Source organism: Macrobrachium nipponense, chromosome 48 (genome assembly GCF_015104395.2).
Source record: "Macrobrachium nipponense isolate FS-2020 chromosome 48, ASM1510439v2, whole genome shotgun sequence".
In the NCBI taxonomy this organism is placed as follows: domain Eukaryota; kingdom Metazoa; phylum Arthropoda; class Malacostraca; order Decapoda; family Palaemonidae; genus Macrobrachium; species Macrobrachium nipponense.
Genome location: NC_087223.1, coordinates 15,158,772 through 15,176,348, shown reverse-complemented (window position 1 = coordinate 15,176,348; position 17,577 = coordinate 15,158,772). Strand labels below are relative to the sequence as shown.

The 17,577-nt window shown below is 49.0% G+C and overlaps 1 protein-coding gene across 1 annotated transcript in view; it reads right to left on the bottom strand.

Moving 5' to 3' along the window:
- Positions 1-17,577, bottom strand: part of LOC135205057 (zinc finger protein 318-like) — a gene marked incomplete in the record, with an annotated part of 177,548 nt that overhangs the window by 42,199 nt on the left and 117,772 nt on the right. The window contains 1 exon segment of the mRNA XM_064235327.1: positions 10,972-12,607. Within this exon segment, the coding sequence (XP_064091397.1) occupies positions 10,972-12,607 (1,636 nt within the window).

The window sequence follows — 17,577 nt, the reverse complement described above, 5'->3', positions numbered from 1 at the left end:
CTGTGGGGAGAACCTGTTTCTTGCAGCTTAGTTTATCTGCCAAGGCTTCAAGTTTCCCTTGAATGAAACTGGTTAGGATTCTGGTTCAATTCTGATTCACCCATAAAAGAATGGCTGTGGTGTTGTCCGAGTGGACAGTTACTACTTTGTCACAGATTTGATCCGCAAAGGCTTTGCAGTCAGCTACTTCAGATTGATGTGCCATTCTTTCTGTTGTGCATTCCACACTCCCGAGACCTCCTCGTCCCCCAGGAGAGCTCCCCAACCTAGATCGGAGGTGTCTGAATACAAGCAGTCCCCAGTCATTGGCAGACTCCGTTAATGCCAATCCAGTTTTATGGGCTTGTCTATTGCCATAAAATAGGCGTTTTATTGCACCATAACGGGGCACGTTTCGGTTATAGGCGCCATAAGGTGACAATAATAGTTATGGCGCCATAACATACCTAACAGAGGTACCATTAATGGGTTATCGGTGACGTTAACCGAAACCTGGTGCCATAATTGCCATAAATCACCGAGTTTCAGCTAATGGTGGTTTTTGCTTATCAGCACCTGGCCAAGAACAGAACAGAGAGAATTACCTTCCAACAGTCTTCCTTCTGATCTCCACCATGACAGGTCTTCCTTTATTTTTCTTCCTGTCCTAATTTATCTTGAGGAGAAACTGAAGATTCCTCATGTGTAGCCTTCCCAGCAACACAAACTTTTCTATATTAGAGAGGGTCCCGAGAAAGCTCATCCGTTTCTTCATGGAGCAAAACTGAAGGGATAGAAAGTGATTATTTCTGAATGCCCGACCCGATCCTTTGGGGGAGGGAAAAGCCTGAAAAACCACAGAGTTGATCCGCATCCCCAAGTAAACTAATTCCTGACAGGGGACTAACTGAGACTCTTTCATTCATTAGGAAGCCTAGGTCTAGGGCTAATAACAGAGTTCCCTGAAGGTCCTCCATACATTTCCTAACTGTCTGAGAACGATGAAGACAGTTGTGCCAGTAGGAGAAGATCTTATACTGACTAGGTGTAGCTATTCGAAACAGGGACTAAAACACGAGTGAAACACTTGGGGGGCTATCGATAGCCCAAGGCACAGAGCTTTGAACTAATATATCTTCTTCTTGAAGACAAACTGGAGAACTAATATATCTTCTTCTTGAAGACAAACTGGAGAAGTTTCTCCAAGGCTTGATGAGTATGGAAGCATGCTTCTTCCATATCGATGGAAATCATCCAGTTCCCCCTGACGAATGGATGATAATACTGTCTGGTTCATCTCCACTTTCAATTTGGTCTTTCAAACAGATTTAGCGTACTTAAGTATAGCAAGGGTCTCCAGCTCCCTGAGGCTTTGGGGACTACAAAGAGTCTGTTATAAAACCCTGGAGTTAGAGGGTCTTCTGCTAACTATTTGTTTCTTTGTTTGTTTGTATGGTGTTTTTACATTGCTTTAAGTAACTTCCAAACCACGCCGGGAGTGAACTACTATCATCAGAAATACACATCTCTGACCCCTCAGTGGAATGCCTAAGAATTGAACTCGTGGCCACCGAGGTGGTAGGCCAAGACCAAACCAATCACGCCACTGAGGCACTTGCTACTACTAACTCTAATGCTTCCTTTAGTGATAGGGACAATACTTCTTGCAACAGGGCAATGAATTTACAGAGGACTGCTTCTTCATTTCTTTGCCGGAGCCTTGGACGTGGACTTATTGATAGCATGGGGAGTAAAGTGTACTCTTCCCTGCGACCTGGGGAAGGATCCGGAATTTCCCCTGCCACGAAAGGGCTGTGGTTGCGAATACGTAAGGCATGTACTAGGTGCTGATTCCCGAGGGAATTTCGTCGACTGGGCTAAAAGATCCTGTGTAGATTTCTTCTGGAAGTCAGAAGAAACCTGAAGCACTGTAGTCTCCAAGAAAAGATGTTTGCGGTCCATAGGAGAGTAGAGAAGAGAAGACCTCTGAGTACACGATACTCCTTTAGTGGTGAATAAACAACAAAGTTCTCTTTTCTTCAAAATGCCTAGAGTAAAGCGCGAGGCCAATTTTTGGGAACCATCCCTTAACCCTCTATCTAAGCAAACAACTCCTAGAAGGTCCGTTGTAGTTTTTTCAGGAAGCGTCAAGCACTCTTTAATCTTACGGGGCAACGCCCCTACTGACCAGTCCAGAAAGCTTACAACCTTGAAGACTTGGAAGATATTATTGACCAGATGATCTAATTCCAACGCAGAAAACATGATTTGGCCATGTTAAAAGGTGATCTCCTGGACGAATCTGTGAGTCCGGAGAAGTCTCCTTGGGCAGAAGGAAACACACCCAAAGAGAGAGCTTCCCCTGTCTCATAACACAAGTGTCTCCTTGAAGAGAACCTTGAAGGAGGGAAATTGGTTAACCTTCCCTTGTTCTCTCTTCTCCAAGAGACAAAGGCCAACTCCATCAAAGCTTTTCGAGCAGAAGACGGAGAGAACCAGTCAAGGTTAATTTGGACGAATCCGTCTGGGCTTGTCCATCAAATAAGGTTGAAGCTAGATGGGAGGAGCCGCTGGCGAAAGAAGTAGCTAGGGAAATTCGTTAAGAAATAATGACGTGCAGGCTGTAGGGGGAGTCTCCTTCCCTACTTCATCCTCTTCTTCTTCCAATGAAGTTACAGGAGAAATGTCCCATTGCGGCTGTGCAGACGACGTAGTATTCTGCATAAAAATTAGAATACTGTCCACCTTATTCCAAACAGCTACTACAGATGGATCCAAAGAAACAGTAACGTGAAGTCCCATAGGTAGAATATGTCCTGCAGCACTTGCCAACATGACAATTTGTCGAAAATTGCATTTTTCCTAACTATACAAACCTGAGGTCCTTTAACAATAGGAAGGTAACTAGCGGCAGCTGGGACGGTCGTAAGCTTCGAACAAGGGGAGAACGGTAGTTAACTGCTTGTCCGATCGTGCGCGCGCCCGCGCGCCCGAGAGGTGAAGAATCACTTTTGCTTTAGGCCCATGCAAAAGTTGCAGAGTGAGGGGTGGCATGAGGTGGGACTATATGTAAAGGACCTCAGGTTGTATAGTTAGGAAAAATGCAATTTTCGACAAATTGTCATTTGTTCGATACGTAATACAAACCCTCGCCTTTAACAATAGGAAGACTCACTTCTTGGTGGGAGGAATCTGAGTCTTTTTGGTGAACAGACTGGTGTTCGTCCACCCTGGAGTGCCTCCCTGGTCGTAAGAGCAAGGGAGGGATCCAAACCTCTGTCCGATTGATCGGGGTGTGCACCGCAGGATCAATGGTCAGACCTCTGGGCCAAGTACTAAGAGAGAGGCAAGCGTATCTCTTTGTACCAGCAAGCAAGAACTTGTTCCTGTTTGCAAGAGGACAATCATAAAATGATGGGTTTGTCTCAATTTGGCATCCACTTCCTCCCCTGTTGGAGGAAGTGGTGGATATTTACTCCTATCCTACTGAAAAGGGATAGGATGGTGCTCTATTGAGTAGCTCACCTGCATCTCGTCCTTACCCAGCAGGGTGACGACCGTGTCCCTCTACCCAAAGGTAGAGGGAAGAAAAAAATGGGAAGAGGAGCCAGTCACACTCTCATTCCTCATCCATTCTTACGGTCACACCAGGACTCGATGCTGTTCAGCCTGCGAGGGTCTGGGTTAACTACACAACGTGTTGAGCAACCACCACGGTTCCCAAGGAAAAAGATCCAAGGAACTGTGGGCAATATCCTGAAGGTAGAAGGAGGTGCATGCGGTCCGGTTGGACCAGGCGCCTGCCTTCATTACCTGCGCCACGGAGAAGTTCTTGCGGAACGCGAGAGAATGATGAAGAGGCGTCCACACTCATCCTGGGTGTCGAGTTTCTTCAGACAGCTCCGTCGCACCTTCACAGGACAAAGCAGCATAGCCTTCGTATCGGAGGCGGTGACGTCCATTAGGGAGGGTATTGTGAAGGACTCGAACCAATCGTCAGTTACCGAAGGGTTCTGAGTCTTCGCTACGAAGATCGGTACGAAATCGAGCGTCACAAATCCCCATCCCTTTGTGCTTGACTTCTCAAGAGAAGTCATGCAGTTACCTAAGACGAAAAGAAGGGAATAGTCGTATGACCTATCCCTCTTCTCGACTTTGGTTATGTACAGTAACTCATAACTGACAAGCTATTAAGACGAAGTAATGATTGCTCTGGAACAACCGAACTAAGTCCACAGCATAGTTCGTAACTGACTCGGACGCTCTGACAGCTGCCGACTGACTGGTTCGGAATCAGTAGAGGCAAGTGTCCAAGCATCCGGGTAAGTCACGTGACCTTCGCCCTTTAAAGAGTTATGCTGAGAGACCAAACAAATAAAATATTTGTTAGTCACCGATGCCGGACGGCGCGGCGATGATTCTCTTAATGCATAAGCTCAAAAGGCGAAAGTCAATTGCCTTCAAAAGACCGAGGTCCCTGATGGCAAGAAAATCTCATAGACGTTGAATCTCAGCTTAAGGAGAAACAACCCTATGTGACGTTGAGACGAAGGTAGGCAATGAATGCAACCTACGTCTTCCAGTTGAATCGAGAGAAGGAATCTCAAGATTCTAAACCTGTGCTTACAAATGACTGAAAACGCTAACCGCCATTTCATTGCTGTCCGTTGTGCAACTGGAAAGCGGGGCGTTCTTCAGTAATGAAACACAGGGGAGAACCGCTTGAAGAACTGCTTCTCATGGGCTGAACGTTTGGAAGTAGAGCTGGCAGGTGTGGGAGTAGGCGATGTCTTTCAATACATCTGCTAATCCGGGGTGAACAATGAAAAATTGTACACCTCCGATACAAGATATTTTGAGGACAAACTCAGATTCCGCAAAAATCATTCGCATTATCGGGATACGATGCAGCAAGAGACTATTACAGAATTCTGTTACCGTGCGGTAAACAGAAAGATGAGAGTCGAATAGATATCTCTGTTTAAAATTCTCGCAATACCGAAGACGATGAATACTAGCGTTTCTCAGCAGTAGATGGTCATTCATGTATGCGAGAATCCCCGTTAATCAGAGACTTAAGTCCGTGATTGTTGGGCAGAGATACGGTTGTTATTCAATCAAAGCAGGTGAGAAAGACATAAACAACCGTCTATCTCAAAGCGGCAGCTGATACTGAAATGCCTCGGGCAATTCAATTCGCAGTAGCTGTCGCTGACTCGTCATCCTGAGTTGCCAAGTAATCCTTTCCACGAAGGAATGCGTTCGGCTAGAACACCGAGCATAAAAAGATATGCTCGAGCAATTATATTTAAGCGAAACGAATTTCGGTAAATATAAAGCTAAAATGGTGTTGTTGTGACAACACCATAAGTATATTAAAATTGAAACTGGAAACTCCTGGGAGGTTGCAGGCAACCCGGGTTTGCAGTTCAATTAGAATACTTTTCGTCTAAGTCGCAATCCGTAGAATAACCAGGATATGCGCCTACCCCTCGACCATTCAACTGCTTAGCAGAATCATGTCGCGAGGTTAATATACGTAGTATATTTGTAGGATTCTGAACAACGATCTCCATCCTAAATTCTTTCCTTCAAGAAAACAAAATAAGGATTGGAGATCGACCACCTTCGTTCTCTATTAAAGAGAGTGAAGGAGAAGTCTTCCTCGAAGGAAAGCTTCAATGGTGAACAGAATACTAAGACGATAGTTCCAGCCAAAACTGGATATTCCCGTCCGTTCTTCTCTATTCCAGGTTGGTCGCCTACTGTGAGATAGTCTTCTTTCAGCAGCAGTCTTCTTTCTAATGCTAGAAATTCCAGGAATTCGAGCATAGGCGAGGTTCCCGATTATCGTGTAACATATCGGGGATTCTCGTCTCGCTCACTTTGGACCGTGGTCTCGCCTAAGTGTTTGGAGATCGTAAGAAACTCTAAACACTCTGAATGCGCTAGAATTCCGTAGAATTCTAAGCAGTCTGCGAAACCCCCACCCCGAATTCGTCAAACGATATCGGTTGGTGTCCTCTCGATTCCCGTAGAAATCGAGAATGGGGCAGGATCCCTCCTCAACGACCGGGGGGGCTTACGTCAGGTAGGACCCGAAGGTCCCCCCTGGTAGCGCAGTCCCCAACGTGGGATCCTACAGAGAAATCTCTGTAGGATCCTTCCCCTTTCCCTCGTAGCCGTAAGGAGAGAGGGAATGGGGGAGGAATTGGATACTCGCTCGCCTTCCCAGTGGAACTAGCAGTTGGAGAAGAGTAGGAGCAGCCATCGCCTTGCGGCGATGGCCTCTCAGAGTCTGGGAAAACGTATCGTCAGGAGAAAATGTTTTCCCGAGGAGGGTTTCGAACTCTCACTGTAGGTAAGGGTCTGCCGCCACTGTGAACGTCGTCTGGGTGGGGCTGATCGACACCTGACAGGAGAGAGCCGATACCGTCCTCCGACTCATTCCAGTCCTCGTCGAGGTCGAAACCTCTCAGGGGGACCGAAGGAGTATTTAAATACGGTGTCCGAAGACACGTAGAAACGCCGCTGTCGCAGTAGAGGAGGTGGAAGTAGCTTGATCGACCGGCCAGAACTGAGAGAGCCTTCTTGTCCGGAGACGAGAGACTCTGGTTCAAGACAGAATCGGTAAGCTCCGATCGCGGCATACCCACCGTCGGTTTGGGTTCCCTCTCGGGCCCCAAAACGACTCGAGCAGAGACATGGGCTCTGCTGGTGGGTAGCGGCGATCCTTCCCCCCGGTCGTTGTGCTGACGAATCAGTGCAATAACCTGGGTAAAGTTACTCTGAATCTCGGAAGTTACAGCGTCTTGAGGAGTAGGACCGTCCAGTCCCTCCAACAAGAGCAGCTCCCAGGACCCTCCTCCTTCAGAAGAAGGACCAGCAACAGGATCCCTGACGGTTGCCTCCAATCACTTGCGCGTACGTCCTGGTTGGTCCTAAGACCAACCTAACCTGGCACGTGCGGCGTCGTGACGGGATCGTGAGCGGCGCATCTCTCACGATCACTCCTATATACCTAGCTCTTCCTGGCGTATGCCGAGGAAGTTGAAGGTATCGGAGAGACAGAACTGACGCTACCCCCTCTCTGACGGTCGCCTCCAATCACTTGCGCGTACGTCCTGGTTGGTCCTAAGACCATACGTGGCACGTGCGGCGTCGTGACGGGATCGTGAGCGGCGCACCTCTCACGATCACTCCTAGCTACCTCGCTCTTCCCGGTGTAGCCCGAGGAAGTTGAAGGTAGTGGAGAGACAGACCTGACGCTCCCCCCCCGCTCGCTGGCAGGACCAGCGTACGTGGGGGGCTGCAGCCGATCACCAACCCGCGGTGGGGATCGATCTGCAGGCCTGGCCGTGCCGCTCACCTGTGGCGAGCGGCTCGACTGAGCACGTCGACCCCGGTCCCGTGCGTCAGACGAGCTGCTGCTGGTCACCGTATCCGCCTGGTCCCTGTGGGAGCGGCGGTCAGGTGACCTGCAGAGCTCGCTTTCGCCGTGAGACCGGTGAGCGTCCTCGCGGCACGTCAAACCGCTGGTACCAGCCGAGGCTGGTACCGTCGGTCGAGGGACCTGGGGGACCTCTTCCCAGCCTCAACCCGTGGCCGGTCAGAGACCGTCACGTCCACCCGAGGTACCGGCTGGTCGCTGCGAGAGCGGCCGCTGGCCTGGCGAGAGTCACCTGAGCGGCTCTCGACAGTCTTCTGCTCCGTGCCTCGGTCATGACGCTGAGCGAACTCAGGCGTCTTAACTTTGGCTGCACGGTCACCGAAGGAGATCGTACACTCGGAACTTCTCGCGGACGAGAAACCGAGCCGGTACCTGGCTTAGCAGCAGAGCTGCCAAGACCAGGCGAGGGTGTACCAGCGGTAGCCAGCACACCCACTTGGTCCCCGTCTTCTTCTTCTTCTCAGAAGGGGAGACGGGACCCGTTCCCAGAAGGAAACCAGGAGGACCAGCAGAAGAACCCCCCCGTCACACCGGAATGTGACGAGCCCTTCGAAGTTCCCGAAGGAGTCTTCTTAGGGGGAAACAAAACCCGGTTACCAGCTGGTCGCTGCGAGAGCGGCCGCTGGCCTGGCGAGAGTCACCTGAGCGGTTCTCGCCAGCCTTCTGCTCCGTGCCGTGGTCTTGGCGCCGAGCGAACTCTGGCGCCGAAACTTTGGCTGCACGGTCTCCCGAGGGAGAGCGTACACTCGGGATCTCCCGCGAACGAGAGACCGAGCCGGAACCTGGCGTAGCGGCATCGCCGCTAGCACCAGGCGAGGAAGTACCAGAGCTAACCGATACTCCTCTGGTCCCCGTCTATCTCTTCCTTACGGAAGGGGAGACGGGCCCCGCTCCCGAAGGAGCAGGAGGACCAAGCAGAAGGACCCCCCGTCCCACCGAGGTGGGACGGGCCCTTAGAAGTTCCCGAAGGAGACTTCTTAGGGGGGGAGGCAGCCTTCTTCTTCTTCGGCTTATGGGCCTTAGAAGTCGAAGGGAAGAGGCAGCAACAGACGAAGATGACACCTTCCTCTTCTTCGTCAGCTCACGCAGGACAGTCGTCAGGTCCTCCATCCAGGCCGGAGTCGGGCCTATTGCCGAAGGCAACACGGCCCGACTGCACCTGTCCGGAAGGACCTGGGACTGGGGAAGACACACCATGGGCAGGAGACCAGCATGGACAGGCGCAGGAACCAGGAGCGACAGGAACAGCAACCAGCTCAGGAGCGGCAGGAACAGCGGCAGCGGTAAACACAGACACAGCCAAGCCAGTAGCGGGAACCACATCAGCGACAGGTACGGCAGGCCCAGCCATCGCCTCGTAGAATCATCGGCAGCCAGCGTGGTACTGGCGGCCGGTCCAGGGGCGAGCTGCTGGAACAGCGGAAGTCTGGGGCAGGCAACACGAAGAAAACACAGGCGGCGGCGGCATACCCCTCCTCGGTACGGCGGCGACCGGCCCTAGAAGCGGCAGACGGCGTCACCGACACAGCATGGGGAGTGTAGACCAGCGGGGGGAAGCAGCATAAGCGGCCGTGAAGGTTGTAGTGGAGACCACTCCAAGGTCACCGCCCCAGACCTCGCTAGACTCTGCAGCAGATCGTGGATGCTAGGCACGCCCTGCAGCCGCAGTGGTCCATACCTGTCCAAGGTCGTCTCCCACGGCTGTAGCACCTGCGGTAGCACAGACAGATTAGTAAGAGGGGTTCCCTCACGCACGGGGGGGGGGAGACATGCCCCCACCCCGAACGGAAGGAAGACCCCAAAAACAAAATACGAGGAAGCTGAGCGGGGGGCAGGAAAGAAGACGAAGAATCGGATACCAAGGGAGTCGCGGGAGAGCTTTCCGACGACTTCCTGGCACCTGACCTTCGCTTCCCCTACCCCCCCCCGCACAGCAGTGAAAATAAGTATATGAAAATGAAACAGAATACTGCACTTGCGATTCACTTCATAGAGCTTAAAGAGGGAAAAATCAATTCCCGGTAAGAGCGGAAACTTGATCCATAATAATATGATGCTATCATAAATATATATGAAAATGAACAATACTGCACTTGCTATTTTCACTTTCACAGCAATAAATCGTAAGGATTAATTCCCGGGTAAGAGCGGAAATTGATCCAAAATTAAATTTGATGCAATTAATAAATGAAAATGAAAAGAAAACTGCATTGCGAATCCACTTTCATTGCATTCTATTCATACAAAATAAGAGGCTCTTGCCGAGCGCAATCAAGCTCTCGGCAACGAACGCACAGGGCAAAAATATAATGAAAAAGAGTACTTACATCTTTCAATTACACACTTTCGCCCCAAAAATACATGACTCGGCGTGAGTGCCGCCCGCCCTCGGCACCGAGACATAATTCAAGGGTTCAATTCATGAAAAGAGCGGAAATCGCCGTCTCTACGGCGATAGCTCCATGTTGATTCATAATAAGTAATGAAAATGAAAACAGTGTACTTACAGTTTCATTTTCAGTCAAACCAAACCATTAGTAGAAAACACAATATAAACAAAGCATACGACGATGAAGCGGCAGAGAGCGATGACGAACACGTCCTTCACACCCGCGGCCGAAAGCAAAAGTGATTCTTCACCTCTCGGGCGCTCGGGCGCGCGGGCGCGCGCACGATCGGACAAGCAGTTAACTACCGTTCTCCCCTTGTTCGAAGCTTACGACCGTCCCAGCTGCCGCTAGTTACCTTCCCTATTGTTAAAGGACCGAGGGTTTGTATTACGTATCGGAACAAACTGGTTGTTGAAAAACAGCAAAACTGATCATGTGGTACTGATGGGCACTGTGGTGTCAATGGAGATCCAGCACCAATGGGCGCTTTAGTGCCAATATTGTGCAAAGGTGAAATATTGCAAGCCCTTCTTTTTCAAGTCGGGACTTCTAGATCCCTTTCCAATGATGCTCTGTCACGACCTGGGATGCATCAACAGGACCAACTGAGGGGGCTTCTTACCGCTAGCCCTATCAGCCGCCTTTCTCTTTTTACCCCTCTAATTTATTTAAATGACTAGTCAAAGTCTTCCGAGTCTTTTCATCTCACTAATCGCATTCCCTACAAGTCAACTGAGGAGAGCAAGTCTGACACCCCAACACACAGTACAAATTGAATGTGGTCGTAGCAAGCTTTAATCAACTGCGTACTGCAGTCTTTGCTGAAATGCCTAGTACTCTTGAGTATTTCACCAAATCGCCAAAAAAGTCAACCAGGAAGTCTATAATTCCAATACATTCAGCTGCTGCCAAGTGCTATTCATAGTAAGAGCCAGCAGAAACAACCGAATTTCCGTGCTGAGTTGGTTCTTCTCTCCCCCGGTAGTGAGCGGGGGGGTTAATCGCCTAGCAAAATCAAAATGGCGACAGAGAATTTGAAAAATTCTAGCTGCTGACTGATAGAAAAACTATAGCTATGTAACTACTTGGTAAGTTGCATACATAGAAGCACACCTATTTGAAATTATGTTACTACAATGACACGACACTCACCTTGAGCTTTCCCAAGTGCGAAGACGACAACAAGTGATTACAGTACATGGGGAGGGTCTCAAACACCAGGTCACAGAGCCTGCACCAATGCATACCAAGATCCACATACCTATACTTCGTTTTCGACTGCAAAACAGCTGGCGGACAAACCCTGTCTATTGACAAAGAGGTATCATTGCCACAGAATGCACTACTCTGGCTAGCAGGCTCTTCGTCCCCGACCTGGGGTTTAAGTTTATGTTCCATAGAATTGTTCATTTTGGCTTTTCTCAAATCCTTTGACGAAGATTCTTTCTCCAACTGCTTGGTACAGTCGGAACTTTCACGAGTACCTGCATTAACATCCTGTGACTTGGATTTTTCCTTGGGTGAAAATGCAATGTCCACTTCTGCAAACAGATCTTTCTTGAATCTAGTAAGTGTGCCCATGATGTGCGACCGTGCCCAATGTGATTTTTGAATTTTGGCCATCGATGACCCATGGGATTTGAACTGCTTCGACCTGGACGATTCGGGCGACAGTGAACGTTTATTATAGTCACTGTCTGGTGACCTAGATCGGTCCACGGTACGTTTAGGGGACCTTGCACTTCTGACATTCTTTGGAGAGCGGCGAATCTTGTGAGATAACGGAGGCGATCTTCTGTTTTTAAAACTACGCTCTGGTGATCTAGAATATTCCTTCAAACGTTTGGATGCACCCCGTTCCAGAGATCTGGAATACTCGTGTGTGTGTTTCACACTTCGTTCTGGCGATCTGGAATATTCACGTACGTGCTTCATACCTACTTCTGGTGATCTGGAATAATCCCGCCCACGGTTTGATGGTGACCTAGAATGTCCACGCATATGTTTCAATGCATTGCGTTCAGGGGATCTGGAATAATCACGCGTGTGTTTTGACTTGCTCCGCTCTGGCGACCTGGAATATTCCTGGTCATGTTTTGACATGCTTTGCTCTGGCGATCTGGAACACTCATAAGTACGTTTAGACGAACGATACTTCTGCGTACGCTCGGGCGATTCTTTCTCCTTTGGCTTCATCATTCTCGCTTTCATCGAGCTTCGTTCGTCTGGGGACGGGCCCTCTTTGTGGCTCGAATCCGGTGACTTGCTCTGACTGCGACCAGACTTCTGACTCTTGTTGCTTTTCATGGCCCGTACCAGACTGACGTCTAACTTGTGTATCTTCTCGCTCCTCTTCATCATCTCCTTCCCGATCTTCTCGTAGATGAATAGATTCTCTTCCAGCAGCTCATCCAGGCTTTCCTTGTCCCCCTTGTGACTCCTGACCATACTGCTTTTCTGCTCCTGTAAGAGCAACCTCCGACTCTGCAGCAGCTTGATCTCCTTCAAGAGCGTTGCCTTCTCCTCCACCAGACTCTGTACCTCCTCCAGAGACTTCTTGACATTTCTAGGCATGTCTTTGTTGGTGTCGGTATTTCCCGTCGCTCTGGAGGGGCCTTCCTCACTCGAAGGCAGCTCCTTTTTCACAGAAATGACAGGCTTCTGAGTGTTCTCCGTGCTTCTTCCTGGTTTTTCCACAGGATTTTGTAATTCTACTCTGGTGGGTTTGCCATTCTGTTCCCCAGATGTGGACGCTGCCACAATTGGGGCGGGTTCTTTTTTCGTGTTCCTAAAATCAGATGAAATGTGCAATTAGGAAGGTAATAGTTAAGACAAGATAACATGATAACCTCAACCATAATTCGTCTACACATCTTTACATAATGAAGATGACCATCATAAAACCAAAATATTTTACTAATTTATGCACTATGTTTACTGAACATTATTCTGATAATCTTGAAGGAAAAATAATTTTTAAAGAACTACACTATTGAATAGCTTACTTTTAATCTTGTGTGTAAAATGGCATTATTATAGCAAAATGACAGTGCATTCTAGCATAAGCTACATGACATTTATAATTCGAAGTCTGTACTTTGGGTGTACTGTTGCAAACAGGTGTCTACATCTTCTACTGTCAGGTATGTAATACATGGCATATTTAGCACAGGTTAACAGGGATAGAAGTTTTCAACAAAATAAATGAAACAAGCCTAATGTCTTTAACAATAATTATTTGTCACAATGACACGTTTATCACATTACAAGTCTCATGTCTAATGAAGAGTGGGGACCAAAAATATGAAACAATACCTTTTGGGTTAAATTCAGATACTAGGCGTATGAACCAGCATCCTAAACCATATTCAGAGTATAATACTAGAATTTTACATAATAATTTTCAGTAGGCTATTTCTCCAAAAATCTTGATCTGTCCTAACCTAACCTGACTCGGCCAAGATAAGGCATAGGAAACACACCCCCCACCCCCCCCCCCCCCCCCCCCCCCCCCCCCCCAACCCAAAAATCAGCTACAAATATTTACAATATTTCAAGGGATTTCTGAGAGTATAAGCAACAGCCAACCACTAGGCCTAGTGGTAGAACTAAGCAAGAGCTCCATATTGGGTATTACTTTGGAAAATGTTATTGTTATAATACAATTAAGTTTGTTACATACTTACCTGGCAGATATATATATAGCTGTATTCTCCGAAGTCCGACAGAATTTCAAAACTCGCGGCACACGCAGTGGGCGGCCAGGTGGTAGTACCCATTCCCACCGCTGGGAGGCGGATATCAGGAACCATTCCCCATTTTCTATTCATATTTTCTCAGTGCCACTGTCTCCTGAGGGGAGGTGGGTGGGCACTTAATTATATATATCTGCCAGTAAGTATGAACAAACTTAATTGTATTATAACAATAACATTTTGTTCATGCAACTTACCTGACAGATATATATATAGCTGAATCCCACCTTCGGATGGTGGGAAGAGACAGAATAGGATTTGTAGGAAACTTAAATTAAGTAGATGATGTACACCTGGTTCCTCACCTGTTAGCAAAGTAGACTCTGTGATTACTGTCACTTAAGCCTGCTTGTGCCTAATCAGAGTTGCCAGCCAGGTGGAGACCTGTAGTGCTGGTGCGCTCTGGATGCTCTGTCAACGGGGACCGTGACCTCAACATGACAAGAACATCGAGCCATACATATGAGGGCAACGAAGCAACTGACCACCACTTGACCAACTATCCAAGACCCCCTGAAACACTAACTAAGAGATGGGAGGTCTTCACAAAAGACTCACCACAACAAAAAACACAACAACTAAAAAACTAACCTAAACCTATCTAAGGGATAGGGAGAGAGCTACCTTCAGCCCCCAAGACTGTGTCTGCAGAAACGTATGGCCCAAGAAGAACAACAGTCCTCGTATAATCGTTCTCACATCTCTCAAGTAGTGTGAGGCGAATACTGAGTTGCTCCTCCAAAAGGTGGGGTCAAGGATGTCCTGATCGATATGTTCCTTTGGAAGGCAAGCGAGGTTGCGACAGCTCTGACCTCGTGAGCTTTCACTCGCAAGAGGCTCAAATCGGTCTTCTGGTAAGACGAATGAGCCTCTTTAATCACGTCCCTCAGAAAGAACGCCAAAGCATTCTTGGATAATGGTATATCGGGTCGTTTAACCGAACACCACAGATTATCTGAGGGACTCGTACCTCCTTTGTCTTGTGAACATAAAACGTTAGAGCCCTGACAGGGCACAGGGCTCTCTCAGGTTCTTGGCCCACAAGGCTTGTCATACCCTTAATTTCAAAGCTCTCCTTGGCCAAGGGTTAGACGGGTTTTCATTTTTTGCTAAGAAAGTGGGACTCAAGGAGCAGACAGCATTGTCACCTTTGAAGCCCACCTGCTTACTATGGCTTGAATTTCGCTAACTCTCTTCGCCGTCGCCAGAGCAGTTAGGAAAAGAGCCTTCTTCGTCAAGTTCCTAAGAGACGCTGCATGGAGAGGCTCGAAAGGACTCGACATCACAGTCTAAGACTAAATCTAAGTTCCAAGAAGGAGGCCTCGCCTGAGGTATCTTGGTAGTCTCAACGATCTCAAGAGATCGTGAAGATCTCTGTTGTCAGTAAGGTCTAGGCCTCTGTGTCGGAAGACTGCTGACAGCATACTCTTATATCCCTTGATGGTCGGGACTGCCAGCTTCTGCACATTCCTTAAAAATAGCAGGAAATCGGCTATCTGGCTCACAGAGGTAGTGGAAGAGGAAATTCCCCCTCCTTTCTACACCATGCCCTGAAGGAAGCCCACTTCGACTGGTAAACAGCTCTCAAGGAAGTCCTCCTTGTGTTGGCGATCGCTTTCGCAGCTGCTTTAGAAAAACCTCTCGCTCTGGCCAACTTTTCGATAGTCTGAACGCAGTCAGACCCAGAGCGGAGAGGTTTCGGTGATATCTTGCGAAGTGGGCTGTCTGAGTAGATCTTTCCTCCAGGGCAAACGTCCTCGGAAAGTCTATGAGGAAGGACATTACCTCCGTGAACCATTCCTTCGCGGGCCACATCGGGGCGATCAGGGTCAACCTCGTCCCCTCCAATGCCGCGAACTTCCTTACGACTTCCCCCATGATCTTGAATGGCGGGAAGGCATACAGGTCCAGGTTCGTCCAGTCCCAGATGCATAGCGTCTATAGCGACTGCTCCCGGATACCAACACAGGGGAGCAATAAAGAGGCAACCTCTTCGTCCTCGACGTCGCAAATAGGTCGACTAAAGGTGCAGCGTCCATTCTGTCGGCAGGATCTGATCCTGTCGGCTGAGAAGGTCTGCTCTGACGTTCTGGATCCTGCGATAAATCTCGTCAGGATCCTGATTCGCCTCGCATCTGCCCCACAGCAGAATCTCCTGCGCTAAGCAAAATAGAAGGACGGGAGTGTGCACCTCCCTGATTCTTTAGGTGTACGCAAGGGCCGTGGTGTTGTGTCCGAGTTGACTTGGACAACTTTTTCTGGCAACCTTTTGCTGGAAGAAACTGTAGCGCCAGGAAAACCGCCGCTAGTTCCTTCACATTGATGTGCCAGGACACCTGTTCCCCCCTCCTTGAGGCGCCTGACACTTCTTCCCCTCCTAGTGTTGCTCCCCATCCCGACACCGAGGCGTCGGAAAACAACACTAGGTCAGGGCCTCAGAGCTTTAGGGACAACCCCTCTCGAAACTTCCGAGGATCTAACCACCATCTTAGATGGTTTTCCACCGATTTGGTGATCATAAAGGTCCGCATCCAGATCCTCTTTGACTTTCCATTCCTCTGCCAAGAAAAACTGGAGAGGCCTGAGGTGTAGTCTTCCCAGGGGAAACAACTTTTCCAGCAAGGAAATGGTCCCCCAGCAGACCTCATCCACTCCCTCGCCGAGCAAGCTTCCTTCCCCAGGAAGGCCGAAACTCTCTCTAAGCCTTGCAGCTGTCGTTCCTGGGACGGAAACGCTCGAAAAGCCACTGAATCCATCTGAATCCCCAGATACACGATGGACTGTGTTGGGGTCAGATGTGACTTTTCGAGGTTGACCAGAAGTCCCAGGGACCTCGCCAAGGCTAACGTGAAGTGAAGGTCCTTCAGACACCTCTCTTCTGACGATGCTCTGATAAGCCAATCGTCGAGATACAGGGACACTCTTATCCCTTGCAGAATGTAACCATCTCGCTACGTTCTTCATGAGCATGGTAAATACCATCGGAGCCGTGCTTAATCCGAAACAAAGGGCTCGGAATTGCCAAACTTTGTCCTTTAACACAAACCTCAGAAACTTTCTTGAAAGAGGGTGGATAGGAACGTGAAAGTATGCGTCCTGTAGGTCCAAGGACACCATCCAGTCGCCCGGTCTCAAGGCTCCTAGAACCGACTGAGGCGTTTTCCATCTTGAATTTTTTCTTTTCTATGAAAAGATTCAGCCTGCTTACGTCCAAGACTGGACGCCACCCCGACGACTGCTTTGGTACCAGAAAAAGTCTGTTGTAATATCCTGGTGACCCCAGGTCTAAGACTGTTCCACCTTCCTCTTTTCTTGATCATTTGATCTAAAAGATCGAAAAGAATCTGACGTTTCTCCCCTTGATATGACGGGGAAAGATCTCTGGGAGTTGTGGATAGAGGAGGAGGGTAAACAAAAAGGGGATCTTGTACCCCTGTTTCCACTATCTTGAGGGACCACGCATCTGTATCCTCTCTTCTCTTCCACGCCCCCGCAAAGAACTTTTAGCCTGGCTCCGACCGGCATCTGAAGGACTTGATTTTCACTTAGAGGATTTAGGCTTGAAGGAAGCTCTTCCTCTTGAAAGCCCTCTCCCTCGAGGAGCAGCTCTCGAGGGAGGAGCGCCACGAAAGGGTTTAACCTTCCTAGGTGGTCGTCCAAAAGACGACGTAGTAGGGACTGCGGGACGTCTTGAAGACTGGGCCAAGAGGTCCTGGGTAGCCTTCTCCTGTCGGCTCACTGCCAGGTCCTTTACCATCAGCCTGGGGGAAGAGATGGCTCCGAAAGAGGCGCAAAGAGAAGCTCCGCTTTCTGCGTTGTAGAAACAGACCTAGCCGTAAAGTTGCAGAAAAGCGCTCTCTTCTTGAGAAAAGCAGTGCCGAAATGAGACACTAACTCTTCCGAACCATCCCTGACGGCCTTGTCCCATGCAGGCTAAACTACATTGGACCAGCTTCCCCCAGACTTAAACGAGTTCAGGACTCCTAGATGAAGATCCAGGACT